The 27,567-nt window shown below is 34.7% G+C and overlaps 1 protein-coding gene, 1 long non-coding RNA gene and 1 pseudogene across 3 annotated transcripts; all 3 read left to right on the top strand.

Moving 5' to 3' along the window:
• The first annotated feature begins 3,804 nt into the window (after positions 1-3,804).
• On the top strand, positions 3,805-15,482 carry LOC145608340 (uncharacterized). Its single transcript, XR_014105784.1, has 3 exons — positions 3,805-3,976; positions 14,292-14,418; positions 15,211-15,482. It is a non-coding gene; the product is annotated as an uncharacterized LOC145608340 (long non-coding RNA).
• LOC145608339 (putative disease resistance protein RGA1) lies at positions 4,820-8,590 on the top strand. Its single transcript, XM_081663953.1, has one exon. The coding sequence runs from the start codon at positions 4,944-4,946 to the stop codon at positions 8,421-8,423; it is 3,480 nt and encodes a 1,159-aa protein (XP_081520079.1). The 5' UTR covers positions 4,820-4,943; the 3' UTR covers positions 8,424-8,590.
• A 5,296-nt stretch (positions 15,483-20,778) lies between the features above and the next one.
• LOC145607825 (putative disease resistance protein RGA1) lies at positions 20,779-26,587 on the top strand (annotated as a pseudogene). Its single transcript, XR_014105638.1, has 3 exons — positions 20,779-25,277; positions 25,385-25,513; positions 26,281-26,587. The product of XR_014105638.1 is annotated as a putative disease resistance protein RGA1 (transcript).
• Positions 26,588-27,567: the final 980 nt, after the last annotated feature.

The raw sequence follows: 27,567 nt of genomic DNA, 5'->3' as shown, positions 1-27,567 counted from the left end.
AAATTTGATTGATAAATATGGACATTTTCGGTACAAATTCTTAAATGGACCTGATTCGCACTAATTTATTGTGAACCGTTAATTTTAGAGAAACTATGGCTAGTTTATTAAGAAAAAAAAAAGGTTATTTTAATAAAAAAAAAAAAGTCACTATGTCGAAATAAAAGTCATTTTGGTAATATATAGGCTATAAGTGGTTAATTTTTTTAAGGAAAAATACATTTTAATAATCCCAACTTTACACAATTCACTTAGAATAATCTCAACTTTTGATTATTCTATACTAATCCGAACTTTTAGCACTATTTTCTTCCATCAATCCCAAACCGGTCAAGAAAAGTCAACCACCTATTATTGTAGGTAATTTGCCACGTGTCAAGTTGTAAATGGTCCAAAAGGTTTTTTTTAAAAAAAAAACAAAACCAGCCACCACCAGCCCACAACCACTGGCGGTTGCCATTACCTTCCCCAGCCCAACCGAACCACCATGTCCCCGCCCCCAAAACCACCTGAAACACCATCCCCTGCCCACATCGAACCACCCCCTCCCCAATCCCTGCTGATTTTGACCCCTATCCCTTACTTCCAGGCCGGAAATCGGCCCCCACCCCCTCAAACCGCCACCAACCTTCACAGTACCGCCCTCGCAACCATTCCCTCCACACACCATTGCCCTAATCGGTCGCCCTCCCTTCCCAGACTCCTCAAATAAATCGCCTCTCCCTACCCCCACCCTAAAAACCGGCTTCCCTCAACCTATTTCCCTCCATTCTGTGCACTACATCAGCGATTTCGCCGATAAAAGCGTTAGTGTGAGGTAGGGTGGTGGGAAATCGGTGGTGGGGAAGGTATTTGGCGGTTGGGGGAAGGAGAGCTGGTCGCAAATCGATGGTGAGGGCTGGGGGGGGGGGGGGGTTGGTTTGAGCTAGGGATGGGGTGAGGTGGCCGCGATGGTGGTGGTTGCGGTTGGCTTGGGTTTTAGTTTTTTTTTTTTTCTTTTTTCTTAATTTATTAAAAATTAAATTTTTTATTTTAAATTTTTGAAGCAATTAACATGTAACACGTGTCAAATAATTTTTTTTAAAAAAATATTTAACCCCTTCATTTGGTTACCGGGTTTTGGGACTGAAGAAAGAAAACGCACCTTAAAGTTGGGATCATTGCAGAGTAATCGAAAGTTGGGATTATTTATTTAAAGTAAGTTGGACAAAGTTGGGATTATTAAAGTGTATTTTTTCTGTTTTTAATGAAACATTTTATAATACTGGTCAATATGAATAATAAAAGTCACTATTTTAAAATTAGGGTCATAACGTCGTACGTCAAGTTCACAATGATACTAAACATTTTACAAGTATTAATAAAGATTACTATGCTAAAAATAAGGTTACTATGTTAAAAATAAGGGTCACTATGTTTAATATAATGTCAATTGCGTGTGTATAAATCCCAAGCCCACGATAATATTATTGTGCACTAGGTCCACGCAAGTCTTTTCTGCCTTTCTGGAACCACGCCCTATAAAATGTACCTTTCGTTATTAAATACGTAAAAAGAAATGTAACAAGTTAAAAAAAAATGAACATTTAGTACTAAATAGTGAACATGTTAATAATCATAGAATTGCTAGACCACGATCTTAAATACGAGTATTTAGTAAAAATATTATGAACAAGTAAACAAAATGAACATTTAGTATTGAAAATTGAACACGTAAAAAAATTGAACAATATTATGTAATAAAAATGAACAAGTACAGAAATGAACATTTAGTAATGAAAAGTGAACACGTGAAAACCAAAAAAAAAAAAAAGTTTATTAAAAATGAACATTTATCATGCAATCATAGAATAGCTGAACATAACCTAATAAAATGAATATTTCATAAAATTATACGAAAAGATTAAACGAACAATGAACGTTTAGTATTAAAAGATAATGAACACGTCAAAGTACTTTTAGTACATTAAAAATAAACATAAAGTTGATAAATTCATTGTATATAAGTATTGATGAAAAATAAAGATTAAATCATTCGTTACAAAATGTTCATTTTTTATGAACAAAATGCTCATTTTAGTGTACTAAATGTTTTGTTTTAATAAAATTACTGAGTGTTTATTGTGCAAAGAAATTATATACAAACTCGATTGTAATTAATTTAAATCTAAAAACTTTAATATCCACCTTAAGTCAAATCTTCGTTCATAATAGAGACAATAATTATTGATCTATAATATACTAGATTAGGAATTACAAATGAAAAATTGATAGAAATCAATAATTTTATAACATTCACATATTAATAAATAAATAAACCCAAATTTATCTCATGATTTAAGATACCGACAAAGATGATGACGATAGAGAATGCTCGTAGTAGCTAGAAGGTCAAAGAAGTTTACTGATTGAAGAAAAGTGAGGTAAGAAAAAAAAAATTAACTTACTACCTCTGTTTCATGTTTTTTATAACTTTTTTCAAAAATAGATGCTACACATTAATATTAACTAATGTTTTCTTTTCTCTTTAAGTTGTCATTTCTCTTTATCTCTCTCCTCATCACATGTATTTCTATTTTTCTCTCTCTATCTTACACCCACAAACAAATTTTGCCTAGGAGTCCGTGCACCTTTCAAAGTTGCAAAAATATGAAACAGAGGTAGTATAAGGAAAATTAAAAAAGAGGAAAGAGAAAATTTTGAATTGAGAAATAAACAGTGGATAGAGAAATTAATAGAGATAAAAAGAAGAATAGAGAGAGTTAAAATATAAGGAAAGAAGATTATTTTTACTGAAATAAAATTATATTTGCTAAACTTAAATTATTTTTTACCGAAATTAAATTAATTTTACTGAACTGAAATTATTTTTGCTAATAAAATTATTTTAACTAAGTGAACTTATTTTTACTAAACTGAAATTATTTTTAATTAATATTATTTTTTTAAGATAAAGAAAACAGGGTCTAAATCTCTAAAAAATTTTCAATGGATTCTCTTAGGAAGGGAAAAGCTGAACACCACTGCCAACTAGTTTATTAGCTTTTCAATGGATTCACTAAAATATACTACGTACATTTTATCTTAAAAAATGGACAAAATAAAAATGCAATTTTAATTTTAATCAATTAAAATACCAAAAGTCACAAAATGCCAAAATGGCACAACTCAAAGGACTACATTTCAGCTAACTAAAACAATACGTACAATTGCTAACTAAAATGATTAAGTGTATCAAAATAAGAGAGAGTTAAGTGCTGCAATCAACTTATTCCTACTTTACATTCTTGCTTTGAGTCTTCTTCTGCTTTTGTGTTGAGACCCTTTGACAAGTTAATTTGTTGTGGCCAAAATCACCGCAGTTACCACACCGTTAATTTGTCGTGGCCAATTTCATTTAGCTCATCTCTCAGTCTCTCCTAGTCTCCCACTCTCCCCTACAAAATGATTAACTATTGAAGAATAAACCTCTCAAGTGTCACCATATGTAAGTGTCCCACATTGGTTGAAAAAGAGAGAATTAAACACTTTATAAGGCTTAGGGGCTACTCCTCCTATTGCCATATGGTTTTGGGATGGAACCTCCTTGGACTTGTGAAGTGGACTCTCTCTCTCTCTTGGTTTGCGGGTGCAGCCCAGACTCGCGTTTATCATGGTATCAGAGCAAGGCCCACGGTATGGGACCTATTCTGGGCCAAATTGAAACACTTTATAAGGCTTAGGGGCTACTCCTCAACCTCCTTGGACTTGTGAAGTGGACTCTCTCTCTCTTGGTTTGCGGGTGCGGCCCAGACTCGCGTTTATCATTAACATTTCTTCCGGAAAATGGAGAAAATACTATGAATTTTATCAAATTCCGTTCTCAAATACTATAAATTTTATGCTGGCTGAAGAATTTTGGAGAAAATCCTGCATCAAGTCTTTCTCCTTCAAACTAGGCTTTGCTTCTCCACTGTTTGGAGTCTCCTCGTTTTGGGTATTTTCTCTCTCCTCTTACCTGTATTACTACCAGCAATTTCTTTCAAATTTGGAAATCTGATTGTCAATTGAATTGAAGGAATTGAAACAACAGCTCGAAAGTAGTTCATTTATGATAATCGGAAACAAGCTAGGTTTATTTATGATGATAAGCTGGGGCAATTCAAAGTAAATTGCAAATTAAGTGACAATATTTGTTCTTTAAAAAAAATTACAAATTTTGTAATTAAGTCAACAAAAATACCCAATCAAATGTATAATCAATATTACTACTACTGTACAATTATTAAGATAATGTATTTAACACTATGAAAATTGAATTTACAATCAAGTTTATCTCGTTGTTAAATGATTGATGTTTATCAAATGACAAAGTTGTAAATGAATATATAATATTTTGTTCTATTCATAGTAAAACTGCTACTTGAGACAGGGGTTTTGCTCCCTCAGCCATCAAAATTATGAATATGCAATTTGGTATAATTTTTTTTTTTTTTTTTTTTTTTTTTTTTTTTTGAACGAATATAAACATAGTATTTGGTATTACTCCATACACCCAAAATTTACACATGCATTTGATTTACCACTTGCATTTATCTAGACAATTACATCGGGGCGTGCTAATGAGTCAATATTCTACTCAATACTTGGTATTAAATTATTATACAGTATACACTAATTGAGGAGGTTACTAATTACAAGACTTAAACTAAGCACTAGGAGTCAAATTATACAGTAGTCCGTACATTTTTATGCTTAGTTATTCCTATTATTTGAATCAATCTATGACCATTTTCAACACCTTCTGCTTTTTAATTTAATTACTGGTGAGATCTGAGTATACAATATTTGAATTACATAATAGGCTCCATCACATTTGTCTGCTTAAACCCATTTCAACTGTTATCTGCCATACCAAACAAACACTCTTTCATTGTCTGAGCTCATTTCTGAAACCAAAAAAAATGGATCTTGGAACCGTGTTGTCCGTTGCTCAAACTCTGCTAGCTGCTCTTCAATGTTCGGAGCTCAAAGAGTTGACCTCCTTGTTTGGCGTTGGGTTTAAATCCCAACTTGAAGAACTCCAAGAGACTGTCTCCACTGTCAAGGCTGTGCTCCAAGATGCTGAGATGAAGCAGGACCAGCTTTCTTCTGAAGCACAACTTTGGATTCAGAAGCTCAAGGATGCTGTTTATGATGCTGACGATTTGTTCGATGAGTTCGTTACTCTAGTTAAGCAGAAGAAGCTCATCAAGGGTCAGAAACTCTCCAAAAACGTGAGTCTCTTCTTTTCTCGTTACAATCCTATTAAGATAGCTTACTCTATGTCCCAAGAGGTTAAAAAAATTCGGAGGAAGTTAGATGCTATTGCCAAAAATCACTCTCAATTTGGCATTAGTATTGATCCTCAGCCTATCAGGAGGAGGAGGGAGGAGACATGTTCTTACATATTCAAGGGTAATATCATTGGGAGAGAGGATGACGTGGAGAAACTTGTAGGTCATCTGTTGAATTGTTCTACAGTTCAACAAGATGTTTCTTTCCTGACTATAGTGGGAATTGGAGGATTGGGGAAAACTGCTCTTGCTCAATTGGTGTATAATGATCCAAGGGTCACAAGTGCATTTCCATTAAAGCTGTGGACTTGTGTCTCCGATCATGATCAGGAGCAGCTGGATGTGGAAAGTATACTTCGAAAGATTTATGCTTCAACTAGTGAAAGGCATGAGGAATCTTCCATAGAAGGGTTGCAAAGCAAACTTCGAGAAAAATTAACAAGCAGAAAATACTTGCTCGTTTTGGATGATGTATGGAATGAGAATCGCAATCACTGGCTTAAGCTTGTAGAGTTCTTATTGGGAGGTCAGAGGGGAAGTTGGGTTGTGGTAACAACACGGTCGCACAAGACGGCCCAAATTGTAGGAGGTGGTTCTGCACATGAACTCCAAGGGTTGTCAAAGGAGAATTCATGGTCCTTGTTTAAGAATATAGCATTTGGACCAGAACACTTAAGCCCCGACGACAATTTGTTGAAGATTGGCCGAGAGATTGTCGAAGGATGTGCCAGTGTCCCACTTGCCATAAGAGTGGCAGGTAGTCTTCTGTATGGTCAAGACAAGAGTAGATGGATATCATTTCAGGAGATCGGGTTATTCAACTTCAGAGAAAGCCAAAAGGACATCATGCCTATACTCATGTTTAGTTATCATCAACTTGAATTGCCCCTCAAAAGTTGTTTCACATACTGTGCATTGTTCCCAAAAGACACTGTCATAGAGAAGGAGTTGTTGATAAGCCTTTGGTTGGCACAGGGCTACGTTGTTCCATTAGATGATGGTCAAAGGTTGGAAGATGCTGCTGAGGAATATTTTGCTATTCTGATGCGGAGATGCTTTTTTCAAGATGTAGTAGAGCATGATGAATATGGTGAGATAATTTCGTGTAAGATACACGATCTGATGCATGATATTGCTCAAAATGTAGCAGGGAAGGAAATTTGTTTTAAAAATTATGTAACAGACAATATGGATAGAGAAGTCCGGCATATTTCCCATGTACAAAGTAAATCCTTGCAATACTCTTTTTCTAAGACCCACATTCGCTCCTTTCTGGATGTTGGTTCACGGAATGATCGTGTTGCGATGTACCGATCTTCCTTGAAGGCATTAGTAGCAAATTGGATGTGTTTGAGGGTGTTGGATTTAAGTAAATCAGGTATAAAAAGTTTGCCACACTCAATTGGTGAATTGTTGCATTTGAGATATTTAGATGTCTCAAACAATTATGAGCTGGATGTGCTTCCTCAATCAATTACCAAGTTATATAATTTACAGACATTGAAATTACGTATGTGCATACAATTGAAAGAGTTGCCAAAAGATTTGATGAAGTTGGTTAACTTGAGGATATTGGAGATAAATGATTGTTTTAAACTGACTAGTATGCCAAAGGGATTGACTAAGTTGACTTGTCTTCGCGTGCTGAGTAGGTTTTTAGTGGATGGATCAAAGGCAAGTCAGAAGCAATGGTTTGATCAAATGGGGGAGCTAAAAAGACTTAACAGCCTGAAAGGTGAGCTTATGGTCGAAATAACATTATGTAATAATGCCAGAGAATTCAAGGAATATATAGATATGGACGGAGCATTTTTGAAGGGTAAGGAACATCTCAAATATATTAGCATATACTTTGATAGTACGGGGATTGATGAAGAAGCAATGAGATTAATGGAAGAGCTGCAACCACATCCGAATCTCAAGGGATTAGAGTTGCGTAGTTGTGTTGGCATGAGAATGCCGAGTTGGGCTAGGGAAAATAAGTTGGCGACCTCTCTCCCTAATCTTAATAGATTGATATTTTTCGAGTGCGGGATGGAGCACTTGACATGCCTTGGAAATCTTCGTCATTTGGTATTCCTTGGACTTTACAACTGTAGGAATTTAAAGTACATTTTTGAAAAAAGTGCATTAGCAGGTGGCAGTGATTCAAATGGATTCTTTCCCCGCCTGAGAAACCTAGTTATGTGGAACCTACCAGAGTTGCAAGGATGGACAAATTTAGGGGAGGGGGTGGGAGATAATAATCAGCTTTGTCTTGATATTAACAGCAGCTTCAGCATGGCACCAATACCGCTTCCTCAATTGAAGTTTTTGATGATATGGCGTTGCCCAAATTTAAGATCGATTCTGCTATGTCCCAACTTAATAGAACTTAGTTTCAGAGGGTTTAATAAAAGACTCCAAATAATTGTGCATGTTACAAAATTGGGGGATGAAAAGCTGGATGTAAGTGGCAGCAGTACTGGTTCTACTACTTTCTTATCTTCATCCTCTTCTTCAAATGATATTTCCAAATTCAAGAAAGTTAGTGTAGATGATGTTCTATGGCTTAATTCGTTTCCCAGAGAAGTAATTCAGTGTCTTGATGAGCTGTGTATAATCGATAATAAGGAGTTGGAGAGTTTGAAAGAAGCTGGGGATGTGTTCAGTAGTTGCTTGTCTTCCCTGCGATCCTTGGAAATCGAAGGATGCCACAAATTGAGGAGTGTTATTTCTGGAGGATTGGAACATCTCACTGCGTTGGAGGCTTTATCAATAAATGATTGCCCTAATGTAAATTTATTGGGAGAAGAAAAGGAATCGAACGCTATTGGCATGCCATGGCCATCCTTTCCTCACTCCCTCTGTAACTTGAACTTGTATGCTCTCCCAAATCTTGTGAATCTTCCAAATTGGATGCAATCTTTGGCAGCCCTCCATACCCTCGAAATTAATGATTGCCTGGGATTGGAATCTATGCCGGATTGGATGCCCAAACTGACTTCCCTCAGGATACTGCGACTCTATGACTGTTCAGAACGCCTCAAGGAAAGATGCCAACAACCCACTGGTGAAGACTGGCCTCACATTCAACACCTCTTCCATTATAGTGCGTACTTGGTATAGGTAATTATTGTCTTTCATAAACTACAATACTTCTCCGATTATAGATTGGATTGATTACTTGAATTTCATGTATACTAACTACTAGTATAATTTGTTTAAAAAAAAAAAAAAAAAAAAACCCTACTAGTATAATGGTACAAATTTCAGACTTGGAAGTGATTATGGTCTTTGTCAATGTAATCATTTTAAACATCGCAATTTGTAAACAGTTGATAGAGTTGGATGTAATTACATTATGCCTAATCTTTGCTTAAGTATCTTATTTTAATTATATAGTAAAGTGTAGAAAAGAATAATTTGCAGACTTAGAAGTTACATTAGTGTATTACGTTGAAAGTTTAGCCAAAAAATTGAGTTGAATAAACTGATCAGCTGAATGGAAAAATCTCAGCACTGCTGCACTGAGTTGCAAAGTGCGGTAAAAAATGATACAATATGTTATTTTGAAGGTAATGTTCCTAGGCAGTGGAGTTTGGTGTTTGAGAGGGGAGCCGCTTGAGAAAGAGAGAGATGGTGGAAAGAAAAGGGATGGAGTTGCAGAGGTGCCATGGAATAATAGCGAAGCTGCCTTTCAACGTTGTTTTTCAATTGTTTATGAACAAAGATTAACTTATTATATAGACTATACTTGGGTAGTCAGGTTATCAAATAAAATGCTAAGCCTAAACTTAATACTTGGGTTTTGATTATGCTTTATGGTTGATTTTGAAAATTTTAATTACTAGTAGAAAGAGATTGTAAAACATTTTTTTTAAAAAAATCATTGACGAAAATGACTTGTTTATAATATATGGACCTTTCCAGAACAATATAACCTCCTAAACAAACAAAACTTGAACAAACTTTTGAGTTTGATCGAAAGCTCAAGTTTGAGCTTGTATCCGCCTTGGTCAAATGAACATGAACAAGGTATATATCAGCTCATTTAAAGGTTTTAGAAACTTACCAAGTGAGCTTATACACTTTGCTGGAAGACATTTAAAGGGCTTGAAAGAAAGGGCAGAGTCTTGTTAGGTTTTGGCAAGTTAATAAAATATCACTAGTGCAGAGAACTCCTATTAACGTGCATTTTGAGGAGAAAAAAGATCGATGGCAATGTGTTAATTCTTGTATCAGTGGAATTTTTATCAGTGGTATTGATATTGATGTGTATCACTGTGCTATTGTTCTGCCTAGTCAAACTCCTGACAAATTTGCAATTTTTATTGTGAAATTTCTAAATTTCTCCTCTCCCTTGTATTGGTTTAGCTGATTTATATGATACTCGTAATAAATTTGTGGGTATTAAATTTTGTGTGAGTGTTGGGTCTTTTATTTGGTGGTATTTGAATGGGGGCTCTGTATAATGTTGTTGATGACTCATTGTGTCTTAATGGACAAGAGGGGTTAATCTGTGCATGCCTTTTGTGAGCGTGTTTGTGTGTTTGCATGTCTCAACTCTTCCTCTCTCTCCGCCCTCTGCTCAGCCTTTCCGCCACCGTCTTCCGCCGTGCTCCGTTTAACCTTTGCATGTCTCAATTCCCATTTGATTCATTGAAGGTTTTCTGGGGTTGTTTTAATTTGAATCATATCGCTGATTTTAGGTTGTTTCAACCTGAAAATTAAGGGTTTCAAAATTGAAGGGAAATTATTATTTGATCAATGTAGAACATACTTTTACTTGATCAATGTAGAACATATTTTCTCATTTTTCTGAGGAAGAAGAAAGAAGTAGATGGTGTGCTAAATCACTTCAATATTATACGAATTAATTTGGTTTAATCTGACCACCAATAAATTTTCCCTGAATTTCTTGATTTTTTGGAACGTGCATTGATTAAAAAATAAGAAGAATTAGCGGAAAAATTGTATAATTTGATATTGCAAGTTGATATCAGATATCAACAAAACTTGTTAATATCAAGGATTATTTTGTAAATTTAGCTATCACACCAAGGCTAATATTGTGATTTTAGCAACCACACCCTCTTTCTCTCCCCTCTATCACCACGTGCAACCTCTACTACCACCCGCATCACCACCTTTACCTTCACGAATTCGACCCCTGCCGACCACCAATCGACTCCAGCCGACCACCACACGGCCGCCGCACCAACATTCGACCGCCGCAACACCACATTACGAGCAAATCCCTTTCCCTAAAGGGTTTGTATGGCCCCAATTTTCATAAATTGCTACTAGGGTGTCGTTTTTTTGGCCGGTCGGCCGGCTGGCCGGCCGACTGCTGTAGATCCGACCTTGGGCATGGGATTGGAGGAGAGAGAAGGAAGTAGTTGCCATGGAAATGGAGGAGAGAGAAAGAAAAATGGGTCATGTGAGGGGAGGAGAGAGAAAAATTGGTGATATTAACAAAAGTTTGTTGATATGTGGCTCGTCTGAAATGGTTTTATTGGGTGTGCAAGGACCTACAATGTGCTGAAGGTAGACAGGATTTCTTTTGTGAGCGTGCTAATCTGTGGCTGCTAGTGGTGTGCGTGTGCAATAGATCGATGTGGTGTGAGCTGGTAGACGAAGGAGTGAGAGTGTATATGTGTAAGCATACAAGAGAGGGTTGCTAGGTATGCATTGTAGGCACCAGGCAACTCTAGCTTATTCAGTAGATCTGATGCATGATATTGCTCAGAATGTAGCAGGGATGGAGATTTGTTTTACAAATTCTGTAACTGATGACATGGAAAGAAAAGTCCGGCATATATCCCATAGCCGAAGTAAAACCTTGCAACACTCCTTTAGCAAGACCTACACACTCATTTCTAGTTACTGGTTCAAGGTTTGATCATTTCGTGAAGGACCAATCTTCCTTGAAGGCATTACTAGCAAATTGGATGTGTTTGAGGGCGTTGGACTTGAGTAAGTCGGGTATAAAAACTTTGCCACGCTCACTCCGTCGTCGTAATCTTAAGGGCTTAAGTATTGGGTTTGATGATAGAGGGATTGATGATAAGGAAGCAACAAGATTGATGGAAGAGCTGCAGCCACGTCGTAATCTTAAGGGGTTAAGTTTAGCTGGATACAATAGCATAAGATGAAGCCACCCTAGACATTTTTGTATGGCTTAATTCAATTCCCATGAAGATGATTCAAGGTCTTTCTGTGCTGAACATATAGCAGGACAATAAGGTAGAAGCTGAGGAGGTGTTCTGCAGCTGCTCATCTTCCCTGCTATCCTTGAAAATTGAAGTGTCCCAAATTGAGGGGTGTTATTTCTGGAGGATTGGAGCATCTCACAGCCTTGGTGACTTTATCAGTTTCTGCTTCCCCCAATGTAAGCTTCTTGGCAGAGGAAGAGAGAGTGGATGCCACTAAAAAGTCGTGTCCATCCTTTCTTCCCTCCATCTGTGACTTGACATTGGACAATCTCACACAGCTGGCGGAAGTAGTACCAACGTTGCACGGAACGTGGAACGTTTTGGAACGTGGTACGGGGACGGGAACGCGGAACGTGAGGTCTAAAGTTCCTGGAACGTTGGGCTATTTTTGGGGAACTATTTTAGGTAGATTATTTCAGCATGAATGTACGATGTTTGGTATTCGACTATTCAATAGTACAAGTTACAATACTAAAGCATAGACTACTCCGTAAACTCTTAAAAAAAGTAGTACCACTTGCTGTCAAAAAATAAAATAAAATAAAATAAAGTAGTACCACTACTACCATTACATAACATTAAACAATTAAAAATAACAAGAAAAGATAATAAGGTGGTTTCAAAAAAAAAAAAAAGATTATAAGGTAGGGTCCACAACTTTTTAGCAGTGCATGTGACTTTTCAGCTACATCTTCTTCCTTCTACCCTTTCTTATCTTCTTCCATTAATGTAAATCTTAAAAGCTCCGATTAAACCTGAAATTTTAGACAAAATACAGTTGCTAGTCGTTGCTACTCAAGAAAATTGAAGGTTCTTGCACCCACAAATGGGTACTCCATCAACGACGTTCCAAATCGCGCACCACAACGAACCGGGACGAGTCCGTACCGCGTTTTGGGACATACGACCCAGTACGGGGAACGCGCTGCCGTCCCGCGTTCCGTGCAACGTTGGGCGGAACTTCCAAATTGGATGTGTTGCCCTTGATGTTTTGATGATAACACAAGTCAAACTTATGATTGGACTAGAATATTGTGGCCCTTGATGTTTTGATGATAACACAAGTCAAACTTATGATTGGACTAATATCTTAATAAGTTGTGTAGTTTGAAGAGTCAAGTTACAGAGTTATTCGAAACAAAGGAACTGGAGCTTAAAGAAGCAGAAGACTGGTTGTAGTGTTCCTGGTGCAGTGTTCCTTTAGAGGAATAGAAGCTTCGGAGTAGAAGCAAGAGAATGAAGGCTCAGAGCACAGACTTCTTAAGAGAATTGATAGAAATCTAAAGTATTTTTATATTAGGTTTTATGTAAGTGAAAGTAATTTGAAGTTGGATGCTTAGTAGAATGTGCATAAAACTTGGTTTAAGATAGAATTTAAAGATTGCTAAATTATAGGAAAGTTTATTTTGAAAAATATCTTTTTCTGATTTGTTATTCCAATAAATATCTTTTATTTTCGGATAAAATATCTTTCAAAAGGATTATGCAACTGATTTCCTAAACTTGCGCAATTGGTGTTGATTAAGTCTTCTCCACCAAACGAAGAAACTGCTTCTAAGTGGTTCAATGGGGCCTGAGTTTTAGGACATGTTTGAAGCACTGGAAGTAGTGGAGAATGGTGGTGTTGATGTGCAGCAGTAGTGGCGTAAGTGGAGGAAGTTATGGCATTTTAATCAAGCTGTGTTTTCCTATAAAATAGAAGTTGTTTCTGAAAAAACTGCTCAATCATATTTTCTATCTTCTTATTTTCATAAGAGTCCAGAGTCGCATTATACTTTAGTTGATAACTTTCTTATTTTCTTTCATAAGAGTTTTTCGTTCTAAGAGTTGTAAATGGAAATTGGGAGTTTGAGTGAACTCTAGAGAAGTCGTTAGTAGAGAAAGAAAGAGAAAAGAAAGAGAAAGAGAAGAGGAGGGCAGTAAGTTGAGGGACAAACTGCTAGGAACTTCAAGTTCGTTGAGGAACTTGGAGATAGAGTCTTTAGCTTGTAATAGGTTGATTGTCCTATTCTAGTAAAGAATCTTTCCTAAAATCTCAAGTGGTCGTGGTTTTTCTTCTTGTTAGGGCTAAGAAGTTTTCCACGCTAAAATCTCTCTGTGACTTTAAGTTCCTTTAGCTTAGTTTTTATAATTCCGCAAATAGTTGGCTAATTCCTCCCATACTACAATTCATCCCCTCCCCCCCCCCCCCCCCCCGTAGTATTCTTCATAAGTAACCGGATGCAATCTGTGGCAGCCCTACAATCTCTTAGAGTTGTGTTTTGTGACGAACTGGATTCGTTGCCTGATTGGATGCCCAAACTCATCTCTCTCAGGGTTCTTCAATTCATTCACTGTTCAATTCGCCTCGAAAAAAGATGCCAACAGCCCACTGGGGAGGACTGGCTCCACATTCAGCACATCCCCTCCATTCAATTCTAGTATTGATCGGTACCGGTGTTGTATTTCTTGTGTACAGGTAATGTATTGCCCATCCAAAGAAACAAAGCTTCTGCAGAAGTGCAGATGTAGGTGATATATTCAAGAATTCAACCTAATTAGGTTCATGATCCAAATCCTAAAATATATGTATGTGGTTTAGTTTTGCAGATTGAGCAAGCTGGCTGGCTCAATTATATAAAATGCTTAATAACTACTGCTGTTTTTGAAACTGAGATTCTACTTTACAGTGTATTTACTCATTACAGCAGATGATCCTTCTGATGTGATTTTATGGTATAAAGGTTTTTCTAATCTTGACTTAATGAGTTAATGATGTATATTAAATTCTGCATTACAGGTTATGATCTTCACTTAGGTTCAGAGGCTTTTGATTTGCTCGTTAGTATACAGAAAAGCAGATTTGCACACATTCATCGTACCCAAATCTGTAATCAAGTGTCAAAGAAGCTCAGTTCCACGTTAAGGTGAGCCAACTCCTTATGACCCATTTACCTATTGATGTGGCAAACTGGAATCTCTCACAATTTGGCAGGGGTTATGCAACTGTCTTATACCTTTCCATATTCTATATTTCTATGACTTAGAATATTGGTCAATTATAGCACTGCTTTTCTTTTCTGTGATCAGAGATTTTATTGAAAAATTAATCATGTGGTACGGCATTACATATTTTATGTTTTCAGCCATTAGGTCTAATATGAATTTACTAGTAGATACAATAAGTGAACAAACAACAAATTTTTTCATTTGAGCAGCTTCGGATGCATAATGCCCACTCTCATTACCTACGAATAGAATAATGGAGTAGTTACAGTTTCTGAATACAAATTTTAAGTTTTAGGAATCAGAGGCAAAATATAAGCTCCATTGCATATACATATTTATTTTTCTTTTATAAATGTCTAGGAAGAATATATCTACTTCTTTATATCATCATTTTGCAGCAAGATATTAGTCCTGATCATTGGGTGGTGCATACTTTTGTTTACTAGTTAATCAGATTGATAATGTTTAAAGTTTTTTTTCTTATCTACTTTTTATCAGTTTGGAGGCTGGAAGGGAGTATAGGGTATGCATAACGTCAACTTCTTCAGTTGAGAAAAAGATAGAAAAAAAGTAGTCACAGCTGTTGATTAGTGAACAACCTTTTTTTTTTTTTTGTGAGAAAATTAGTGAACAACCTTATCTTTCAGAGTTTCAGTTTATTGTGTGATAATTTGAATTTTTACTTAGCCTCACCCTTTATTTTCTTGCAGAGTACAGATCGACGAGGACTTGAATGCATTTGTTGGTTTGTCCTACACCCCCGGATTCCAAGATCCATTTTATACTCATTTGCCAACATGCCAAGATGATCTCTTGCTGTATAGCAGCACTACATCCACATTCTCTGTCCAAGACCTCGCGACAACTTGTCTCTAATCAATCAAGATAATCTAAATGGCTATTGAATATTAACTCTTTTGGTGTGTCTTCAGTATGTGTGTTGGTATATCCGCTTAGATATTCTTCCTAATTACATTACTTTTCTCACTGTATTGGTTTGCCAAGTGCAATAATCTATGGCTATATATATCATCTCTATGCTCAAATTTGTTACTTATACTAAGTCAGCAACTCTTACATCTTTGTCTCTTGATTGCTAGGAGATTCTAGGAGCATTATCATCTAACTAACTTTTATCTACAGACTTTATATTTTAATTACTCTTTCATATAAATTTTAATAACCGAGCAAGGCTCGGGCATTATCTTGTATACTACGTAAATATGGCACTAGGTTGGGCCGACCCAAGTCCTGGCACGACTCAGCACGAAATAAGCACGATACTACACGAACACGATATAGGCCCGGAACGACATGTTACTGTGCGTGTGGGCCGGGTCGCCTTTATACAAATTCTTGGCTGCATTCTAATGCATCCAAGATTGCTGCAACAAGCCAAAACGCGGGTCTTTATTAATGAAACATAATTTGCTATTTTCTCCTTCAACTTTCCCTTCTTCCTGCTTGAACTTTACTGAATATCCCCCTTTCGTTATTTCATTTACTTTGTATATGGTTTTATTTTCGTTGAAGTTGTAATTGTTTATGATTTTTAATTTTATGAATTTCAATATACTATTGATTAATTGATTTTGATGAATTTTTTTATTCATCTTGCTTTTCTGATTCTATAATTTGATGAATGTTGTTTTGCATTTTTCTGATTCATTTTGTGATTTTTTTTTTTTTTTTAGTAATTTTATAATTATGAATTTCATAAATTTGTTGAAAAACTATCTACATTTTGATGAATTGCACTATTTCAAGCTTGCTATTGATTTCTACAATATAAGTTACGAAATCTTGAATTGCTTAATCTGTTTTGTATTTTTCTTATATTTTTTTTGTTTAATTGAATTTGTTTTTGAGTTCATTTTATGAACATTTTATACATTTAACATTGTATTCGTTTATGATTTACATTTTTCACACACACACACATGCGCGCGCGCGCGCGCGCGCGCGCACACACACACACACATATATATATATATATATATATATATATATATATATATATATATATATATATATATATATATATATATATATATATATATATTTATATATTCAATATGAACATCCCATTTTTATACTATGAACATTCATTCTCCAGAAGTGAGCAATGTACATTCACCTGACAATGAACACTGTTATTTCACTATGTATAATCATTGTGAACATTCGTAGTCCACTTATGAACATTTAATGTACAGGTCCTGAACACTTTGTTATTTTTATTATTTCAGAGAGTACAAGCCGAAGTATCTAAATTAATGATGAAAGAAGTCGGAAGTGAGCAGCAACTTTGTTTTTTACATTTTTATTTTTGGACGTGTTCAATTTAGTTTTTTTTTTTTCCCCCTTTTTTTTTAAAGGTTGTATTCAATTGTAATTGTATTTTGTTATATTTCTATCAATTTGATCTATGTATGAATTCGATTTTATTATGTGGTGGTTTTGTAATGAATTTTGATCGATTTGATTAGGTTTGTGAACACATAATTCAAATGAATTGAATTTACGACCTTTAATTATGAACATAAGAAAATTGAAGAAAATGATTATGAAAGGTCGGTACACATTATAAGTTTTAAATTACAAAGTATGAACATGTATTAAAAATATGAATATATGCATATTAGAAAATGAACATACGTATTCAAAATATGAACATATGCATTGGTTCATTTTTTCAATGTGTATGAATATAAAAATTTCAAAAGGTGAACATATACATGAAAAAATATGAACATATGAATTCAAAAGGTGAACAAATACATTTCAGAAAGTTTACTTAAGCATTTAAATATATGAATATAAGCATTTAAAAAATTGAACATATGCATAAAAAATATGAACATATGCTTGTTCAGAAGTGAACATAAGTTTTGAAATTTGAACATAAGCATATTTAAACAAAATGAGAACATTTTATGAACATTAAGAATATTTATTATATGAACAACATTTCCTCAAAAAAAAAAAAATATATCATATGAACAACAAATATTTATATTATGAACATTTCAAAACATTTTATAAACATATTGTATCCATTTGATTTCACCAACATTAGGGTTGTAAACATATAATTCATATGAATTGAATTGACGACCTTTAATTATGAACATAAGAAAATTGAAGAAAATGATTATGAAAGATACGCATTATAATTTTTACAAAATATGAACATGCATTAAAAATATGGATATATGTATTTTAGAAAATGTATATACACATTCAAAATATGAACATATGCATTGGTTCATTTTTTGAATGTGTGTGAACATAAGAATTTCAAAAGGTGAACATATGAATTTCAAAAAGTGAACATATTCATTTCAGAAAGTTTACTTAAGCATTCAAATATATGAATATAAGCATTTAAAAAATTGAACATATACATAAAAAAAAATATGAACATATGCATTTTCAAAAAGTGGACATAAGCATTATAATTTGAACATAAGCATAAACAAACAAAATGAGAACATTTTATGAATATTAACAACATTTATCATATGAACAACAAATATCTATATTATGAATATTTCAAAACATTTTATGAACATATTGTAATCGTTTGATTTCATTAATTTTTTTTAACAATTCCAATAAAATTTCGAACAAAATAGTAATTAACAATACTCAAACGAATTTAAGTGATATTCATAAAAATTCAAACAAAATAAAGTGAAATTAACATAAAATTGCCTTTTTTTTTGGAAGGATTCGTTTTTTTTTTTTTTGGAGAGAGTAAATTGTGATTGATTGTTAGAGAGAGAAAATCAAATAGAGAAGTGATAACTTTTAGAAATTTAAGTTTGAGAGTGACAGTTTTAGAAAAAAAAAAGTAAGATTCTTTGCTTATATCAGGAGTTTTTGTTAAATATCCATCCATGGTGGTTTTTGAATTTTTTTAGAGAGAAAAAATTCTAGAGAAGAGAGAGAAGTAATTGGGGAGAAGAGAGAGAAAAAATTGCAGAGAAGAGAGAACAAATTCATGAAATCCATCGAAAAATTCACTAGTTATAAAATCATAAAAATGAATCCTAAAAATGCAGAACAACTTTCATCAAATTATAAAACCAAATAAGATAAATGAATAAGAAATTCATCGAATTCATCAAAATCAATGTTGTCAAAATCAATTAATCAATAGTAAATTGAATTTCATCATATTCATAAAATTATAAAATCAGAAATATAATTACAAATTCAACGAAAATAAAACCTAATTAATTATAAGCAATACAAAAGCTAACCTGCATTGATGATTTCATCAGGAACGACAACCATCTCTATTATCAAGTGAAGAAGAGAGTAGAGAGAAAATCTTGATTAAAATAGAAGAAGAGGAGAGGGAAAAATGGAAGAAAAAACAAAGAGAGGAGAGAGAAAATTGCAATCAAATGTGTAATTTGAATGAAAAAAGAAATTGAATCATATAAACAAAATAAGGAAAAAGGAGAAAAAATAAGGAAAGTTCTAGTAGGAAGAAGGAAAGCTGAAGGAGGATGCGTTTCATTGATTGAAGTATGCGTTTTGGCTTGTTGCAGCCATCTTGGCTGCATTAAATTGCAGCCAAGAATTTGTAAGGCACGACCTAGAGTCATTTATAATACTACGTACTAAGTATTTATTACTATTGCATACTCCTTTCGTCCCTATATATGGTTTTCATTTGCCAAACTTCACGTGAATTAAGAAAAGGGATAAGCAAGTACATAAAGTACAACACAAAAAAGAAAAGTAGTGCACCCACCCCTTTGTATAGTTCCTATTTATAATTTTGACACTATTCATAATGTAAGAGAATCTTCTAAATTACTCTTAATATATAAAAGGGAAATTAAACATACTATGACCTGTTCACTTCACCTTATTTTTGCTGAAATGAAATTAATTTCACTGAACTGAAATTATTTATGCTGAACTTAAATTATTTTAATTAATTTTAATTATTTTTGCTAAATGAAATTATTTTTACTGATTTTCTATAATATTTTTTCTTTAAATTTGCTGATTTTTACTGAAATAAAATTATTGAGTATTGGGCAAAATAACACAAGATTTTAAGCAAAATAACATAAATGAGTAAAGCATAAATACAATCCCTGAACTATTGTGTAAGGGTAAGTTTTATTCCCTCTCAACTTTTTGGAGAGTTTTAGTCCCTCCCCCACCTTGAAAGGTGCTTTCCAGCCAAAAGTTTAGGGAAAACTTTTGTGTACACCCGGTTTTCAATAATTTACTGTGTATCGGGTACACTTTTGTCAGATTTAGTGTCACTTTTGTCAAATTTATCAATGAAGCATAAATAACTCTTATATATGTTAGGGTAACTTTTGTGCATTTTAGTGTAACTTTTGTGCGTCTTATTGTCACTTTATAACGAATGTTCAGTAATTTACTGAACATCCGTTTTATTTAAAAGTTTGTCAAAGTTTAGGGACTAAGCGGACTAAGCATTAGTTTAGGGATTATGACTCAGCAAATTAGTTTAGGGATGTTGAATCATCAATTCAGAAAATCGTTTAGGGACGTTGACAAAGCAAATAGTTTAGGGACTTCTGTTTTCATTGAAAAAAGAAATGAAGAATAAAAAATAAAAAAAATCACTCAAAAGAAACATTAGCATGTAGCAGACGATTGAAAAACAAAAAATACCTAGATATTAATTACTCAGCTAAAAACCAGACTTTAAAATAAGTAGCTTTAGTTTGTTTAAACATGAAATCAAACAAATAAAATAAACAAGGAATTTGTAGTGAGAGAATGAGGAGTTGGATGTAGAAAAAAGAGAGAATTAGGAGTCGATGTAGAAAGCCCATAAATCATAAGTTTAGTTGAAAAATTATTTAAAATAAAAATCATCAGTTCTTAATCAAGCTCAGTTAAATAATGAAGCTTGCAGAAGAAGTTTGGTTGAAAAATTATTTAAAAATAAAAACTCTGACTCAACATCCCTAAACTATTGATGACTCAACATCCCTAAACTAATTTGCTGAGTCATGGTCCCTAAACTAATGCTTAGTTAGCCAAGTCCCTAAACTAATGCTTAGTCAGCCAAGTCCCTAAACTTTCGGCTCCATAAAAGTTGAGAGGGACTAAAACTTACCCTTATACTGTTATACAATAGTTCAAAGATCGTATTTATACTTTACTCTATAAGAATTGGGCAAAATAACTCAAGTATATTGAGTATGGAGTACCATAATCAGGAGTATATAATGGAGTACTAACTTATTTCAATTAGCTGCTCTGTCAGACTCTCCCCCACTCTGGTCCACAACACCCACCAAATCATTAACATTTTCGCCGGCGGCCTCAATTTCGTCAATATCGTCACATTCCGACCTCAATTTCTACCAATTTTACAAATTTCTTGTCAAATTCAAAGGCTGCCTCACAAATTCTGGAGAATATCCTTCAAACTAAGCTTTGCTTCTTTAGTTTCCTGACTCATTGGGTATTTTCTCTCTCCTCTTACTTTTATTTAGTAATTTATTCCGAATTTGGAGATCTAATTGTTAAATAGAGCCATTGTTAAATCTAATCTTACTCCTACTTTTCTTGCATTATTATGATAAACACCCTAATGGGTGATAATAGGAAAATTCAAAGTTAACTTACCATTTTTGTTCTTAAAGAACAAAATTACAAATTTTGTAATTAAGTCAACAAAAATACCCATCAATTTTACAATCAATATTACTATTTACTATGGTACAATTAAAAAAAAATATAAGATCATGGATCAAAAGCTATGAAAACTGAATACACAATCAAGACAAACTCTAAGTTCATGGTGAATGTTCAATGTTTATAAAATGGCTAAATTGTAAATAAATACATACTCTTTTGTTCTATTCATTGTAAAATCAACTATCAAAACTATATATATAAACACAGCATTTGGTATTATAACCAAAATGACACTTTTGCATTTGATTTACCACTTGCATTTATTTAGGCAATTATATTGGGGCGTGCTCATGAGTCATGATTCTACTCAATGTTTTGTATTAAATTACTGTATACTATACACTAATTGAGGAGGTTACTAATTACGAGACTTAAACTAAGCACTAGGAATCAAACTATACATTAGTTCGTACATTTTTATCCTTAAATTATTCCTATTATTTGAATCAATCTATGATAATGTTCAGCACCTTTTGCTTTTTATATTTAATTACTAATGAGATTTGAGCATACAATATTTGAATTACATATGTCTGCTTAAACTGCTATCTGCCTTACCAAACACTCCCTTTCATTGTCTGAGCTCATTTCTGATACCAAAAATATGGATCTTGGAACCGTGTTGTCCGTTGCTCAAACTCTGTTTGCTGCTCTTAATTGTTCGGAGATCAAGGAGTTAAGCTCCTTGTTTGGCTTTGGGTTTAAATCTCAACTTGACGAACTCCAAGAGACTGTCTCCACTGTCAAGGCTGTGCTCCAAGATGCTGAGATGAAGCAGGACCAGCTTTCTTCTGAAGCACAACTCTGGATTCAGAAGCTCAAGGATGCTGTTTATGATGCTGATGATTTGTTCGATGAGTTCGTCACTCTTGTTAAGCAGAAGCAGCTCATCAAGGGTCAGAAACTCTCCAAAAATGTGAGTCTCTTCTTTTCTCGTTACAATCCTATTAAGATAGCTCACTCTATGTCCCAAGAGGTTAAGAAAATTAGGAAGAAGTTAGATGCTATTGCCAAAAATCACTCTCAGTTTGGCTTTAGTATTGATCCTCAGCCTATCAGGAGGAGGAGGGAGGAGACATGTTCTTACATCTATGAGGGTAGTATCATTGGGAGAGAGGATGACTTGGAGGAACTTGTAGGTCATCTGTTGGATTGTTCTACCGTTCAACAAGATGTTTCTTTCCTCACTGTAGTGGGTATCGGAGGATTGGGGAAAACTGCTCTTGCCCAACTGGTGTTTAATGATCCAAAGGTCACAAGTGCATTCCCATTGAGGTTGTGGACTTGTGTCTCTGATCATGATCAGGAGCAGTTGGATGTGGAAAGTATACTTCGTAAGATTTATGCTTCAACTGGTGAAATGCATGAGGAATCTACCATAGAAAGGTTACAAATCAAACTTCGAGAAAAATTATCAAGCAGCAAATACTTGCTTGTTTTAGATGATGTATGGACTGAGAATCGCAATCACTGGCTTAAGCTTGTAGAGTTTTTATTGGGAGGCCAGAGGGGAAGTTGGGTTGTGGTAACAACACGGTCGCACAAGACAGCCCAAATTATAGGGGGTGGTAAAAAATATGAACTCCAAGGGTTGTCAAAGGAGAATTCATGGTCCTTGTTTAAGAAAATAGCATTTGGATCAGAACAATTTAGCCCTCACGATGATTTGTTGAAGATTGGTCGAGAGATTGTTGAAGGATGTGCCAGTGTCCCTCTTGCCATAAGAGTGGCAGGGAGTCTTCTGTATGGTCAAGACAAGAGTAGATGGATTTTATTTCAGGAGATTGGGTTATTCAATTTCAGAGAAAGCCAAAAGGACATCATGCCTATACTCATGTTAAGCTATCATCAACTTGAATTGCCCCTCAAAAGTTGTTTCACATACTGTGCATTGTTCCCAAAAGACACTGTCTTAAAGAAGGAGTTGTTGATTAGCCTTTGGTTGGCACAGGGCTACGTTGTTCCATTAGATGATGGTCAAAGGTTGGAAGATGCTGTTGAGGAATATTTTGCTATTCTGATGCGGAGATGCTTTTTTCAAGATGTAGAGCTTGATGAATATGGTGAAATCATTTCGTGTAAGATACACGATCTGATGCATGATATTGCTCAAAATGTAGCAGGGAAGGAAATTTGTTTTAAAAATTCTACAATAAACATGGATAGAAAAGTCCGGCATATTTCCCATGGATGAAGTGAATACTTGCAATGCTCTTTTACTAAGATACACATTCGTTCCTTTCTAGGTGTTGGTGCATCATATGGTGTTATGATGGACCAATCTTTGAAGGCATTAGTAGCAAATTGGATGTGTTTGAGGGTGTTGGATTTGAGTAAGTCAGGTAGAAAAAGTTTGCCACTCTCAATAGGTGAACTGTTGCATTTAAGATATTTAGATCTCTCAAACAATAGTTATCTGGATGTGCTTCCTCAATCAATTACCAAGTTATATAATTTACAGACATTGAAATTATGTAAGTGCAGAAAATTGAAAGAGTTGCCAAAAGATTTGATGAAGTTGGTTAACTTGAGGATATTGGAGATAATTGATTGTGATAGCCTGACTAATATGCCCAAGGGCTTGAGTAAGTTGACTTGCCTTCGTGTGCTGAGTATGTTTGTATTGGATGGATCAAAGGCAAGTCAGAAGCAATGTTTTGATCAACTGGGGGAGCTAAAGAACCTTAACAGCCTGAAGGGTGAGCTATTTGTCATAATCAGATGTTTAGAAAATGCCAGAGAAGTTAAGGAAGATATAGATAGGCAAGGAGCATATTTGAGGGGTAAGGAACATCTCAAACTTATTCGCATACTATTTAATCGTATGGGGATTGATGATGAAGAAGCAAGGAGATTAATGGAAGAGCTGCAACCACATCCGAATCTCAAGGGATTAGAGTTGCGATGTTGTGTTAGCAAGAGAATGCCAAGTTGGGCTAGGAAAAATAAGTTGGCAACCCCTCTCCCTAATCTTAGTAGATTAGAATTTTACGGGTGCAACATGAAGGACTTGACATGCCTTGGAAATCTTCGTCATTTGGAATTCCTCAAACTTTCCTACTGTTGGAATTTGAAGTACATTTTTGAAAAGGGTGCATTAGCAGGTGGCACTGATCCAAATAGATTATTTCCCTGCCTGAGAAAGCTAGTTATGGAGGAACTTCCAAAGTTGCAAGGATGGACAAATTTAGGGGAGGGGGTGGAAGATAATAATCAGCTTTGTCTTGATATTAACAGCAGCTTCAGCATGGAACCAATACCACTTCCTCAATTGACGTTTTTGAGGATATCAGATTGCTCAAACTTAAAATCGATTCTGCTATGTCCCAACTTAGTAGAACTCAATATCAAAAGGTTCAATAAAAGACTCCAAATAATTGCGCATAGTATGAGATTGGTGGATGAAAAGGTGGATGCAAGTGGCAGCAGTACTGGTTCTACTATTTTCTTGTCTTCGTCCTCTTCTTCAAATGATATTTCCAAATTCAGGAAAGTTAGTGTAGATGATGTTCTCTGGCTTAATTCGTTTCCCAGAGAAGTAATTCAGTGCTTTGATAGCCTGTTTATAGACTGTGCTGAGTTGGAGAGTTTGAAAGAAGCTGCATATGTGTTCAGTAGCTGCTCGTCTTCCTTACGATCCTTGAATATCAAAAAATGCCGCAAATTGAGGAGTGTTATTTGTGGAGGATTGGAACATCTCACTGCATTGGAGGCTTTAACAATATATGATTGCCCTAATGTAAATTTATTGGGAGTAGAAGAGGGAATGAGCACTATTGGCATGCCATGGCCATCCTTTTCTCACTCCCTTTGTTCCTTGAAATTGCATTTTCTCCCACAGCTTGTGTATCTTCCAAATTGGATACAATCTTTGGCAGCCCTCCATACCCTTGAACTTTGTATTTGCAAGGGATTGGAATCAATGCCGGATTGGATGCCTAAACTGACTTCCCTCAGGATACTTCGACTCAATTACTGTTCAGAACGCCTCAAGGAAAGATGCCAACAGCCCACTGGGGAAGACTGGCCTCACATTCAAGACATCCCCTCCGTTCAACTCTTTTAGGTGATATATTAGTGGAGTTAATCCTTCTGATATGATATTATGGACTTATGGTATATAAGGTTTATCTAATCTTGACTTAATGATGTATATTAAATTCTAAATTACAGGTTATGATCTTCACTTAGGTTCAGAAGCTTTTGATTTGCTCGTTAGTATACAAAAAAAAAAAGATTTGCACACATTTGTCGTACCCAAACCTTTAATCAAGTTTCAAAGAAGCTCAGTTCCACGTTAAGGTGAGCCAACTTCTTATGACCCATTTACCTATTGATGTGGCAAACTGGAATCTGTCACAATTTGGCAGGGGTTATGCTATTGTCTTATACCTTTCCATATTCTATATATCTATGACTTTGATTATTGGTCAATTATAGTACTGCTTTTCTTTCCTGTAATCAGAGTTTTTATTGAAAAATTAATCTTGTGGTGCGGCATTTCATATTATATGTTTTCAGCCATTAGGTCTAATATGAATTAGATACGATAATTGAACAAACTACGTATTTTTTTCATTTGAGAAGCTACGGATGCAAAATGCCGACTCATTAGCTACGGGTTGAATAATAGAGAAGTTACAGTTTCTGGATACAAAATTTAAGGAATCTAAAAGGCAAAAATGCAAAATATAAGCTCCAATTCATAATACATTTTTTTTTTCTTTTATAAATGTATAGGAAGTATATATTTATTTACTTGTTTATATCACCATTTTGCAGCAAGATTAGTCCCTGGTAATTGGGTGGAGCATACTTTTAATTGTTTACTAGGAAGCACAATAGTTAATCAGATTGATAATGTTGTAAGTTTTTAACTACGAAAAATACTCTTAAGTTTGAAGGCTGGAGGGAGTATGGGGTATTCGGGTATGAATAACGTCACAATTCATTTGAGAAATGACTGAAAATTGTAAAGTTAGTTGTTAAGTAGTGAACAACCTTTACTTTCAGTTTACTGTGTGATGATTTGAATCTTCACTTAGCCTCACCGTTTTATTTGCTTGCAGAGTACAGACGAGGACTTGAATGCATTTGTTGATCTGACCATTTTACTCAACCGGAATCCAAGATGTTATACTCAAGATGATATCTTCCTGTGTAAATGGCAGCACTACATCCAGCTTGAAAAGTTCATTATCTGTCTTAGACTTGCGACAACTTTTATGTAATCAATCAAGATAATCTAAATGGCTATTACAGTAATTAACTCTTTTGGTCTGTCTTCAGTATGTGTGTTGGTATATCTGCTTAGTAATTCTTCCTATTTACAAAGGACATTATACTATATTGGTTTGCCAAGTGCAATAATCTCAGTATTAATTATCTCTATGGTCAAATTTGTTACTCAATCAGCAACTCTATATCTTTGTCTCTTGATGTTGCTAGGAGATTGGTTTTACGGCTCAACCTGGAAAAGTTTGTGCTACTTATCTGTTTACTTCGCGTTATATACTGTAAGTTGCTTGGATATATAAATATATTAGTAAATGTGTCTTATTTGTTAAACTAATACGAAGTCTAATTAGTTGATAACCAGCTCAATTCAGCGTTTGATGCTGTGGATGCATTGGCTTTGAAGGTTACACATATACTCAAGACTTGAGCATCAAATTAACCAAGGAGGAGTATTTGTGGCAAAGATGATATAGGTAAATGGTAATTAAATGATGACGTGTATATAAATGAATAAATATAAATAGGGTCTTAATAAAATAAAAAATGTAAATGGTCTTAATAAACTAATTTAAATGATAACGAGCTCATATGTCATATCTACGTTTGATTCATGTGGATGCATTGACTTTGAAGGTTACAAATACCCAAGATTTGACCATCAATTAATCAAGGAAGGAGTAAATCGATCTAAATATGTCCACCAAAACACAAACAAGTAAAATAAGACAGAGTTAAGGGTAATATTTGTGGCAAAGATGATGAACGAAACAATTATGGTATGGCTCTTCTACTTACAAGTTACAATCCTTGCCATCATCATGTTCATGACAACCGCTAAAGTGCAAGAAGCTGCCCAAGGTGGTTTCGAGGATTATTGCCCTTGCCCGCCTCAATGTTTTTGCTGAGTGATTTTATTCTACATTTGCCCTTTGGCCGCCTTCGTCTGTTTGTTGTTATTTCCCTTTGTTTGCACTCTTCCCTTTTATTTTACTGGTTTAATGGTGTAATGATTTTGATGGTCCAGGCATGTTTTAATGTATATATATTTTCTCTTTTTTACTGAGTTAAACAAGTGTAGTAGTAGTTTTCGAAAGTAAGATAAAGAGTCCGAAACTACT

Source organism: Chenopodium album, chromosome 23 (assembly GCF_948465745.1).
Source record: "Chenopodium album chromosome 23, dcCheAlbu1.1, whole genome shotgun sequence".
In the NCBI taxonomy this organism is placed as follows: Eukaryota; Viridiplantae; Streptophyta; class Magnoliopsida; order Caryophyllales; family Amaranthaceae; genus Chenopodium; species Chenopodium album.
Note: the sequence above shows the minus strand (reverse complement) of the source record. Positions and strands in the feature narration are given on the sequence as shown.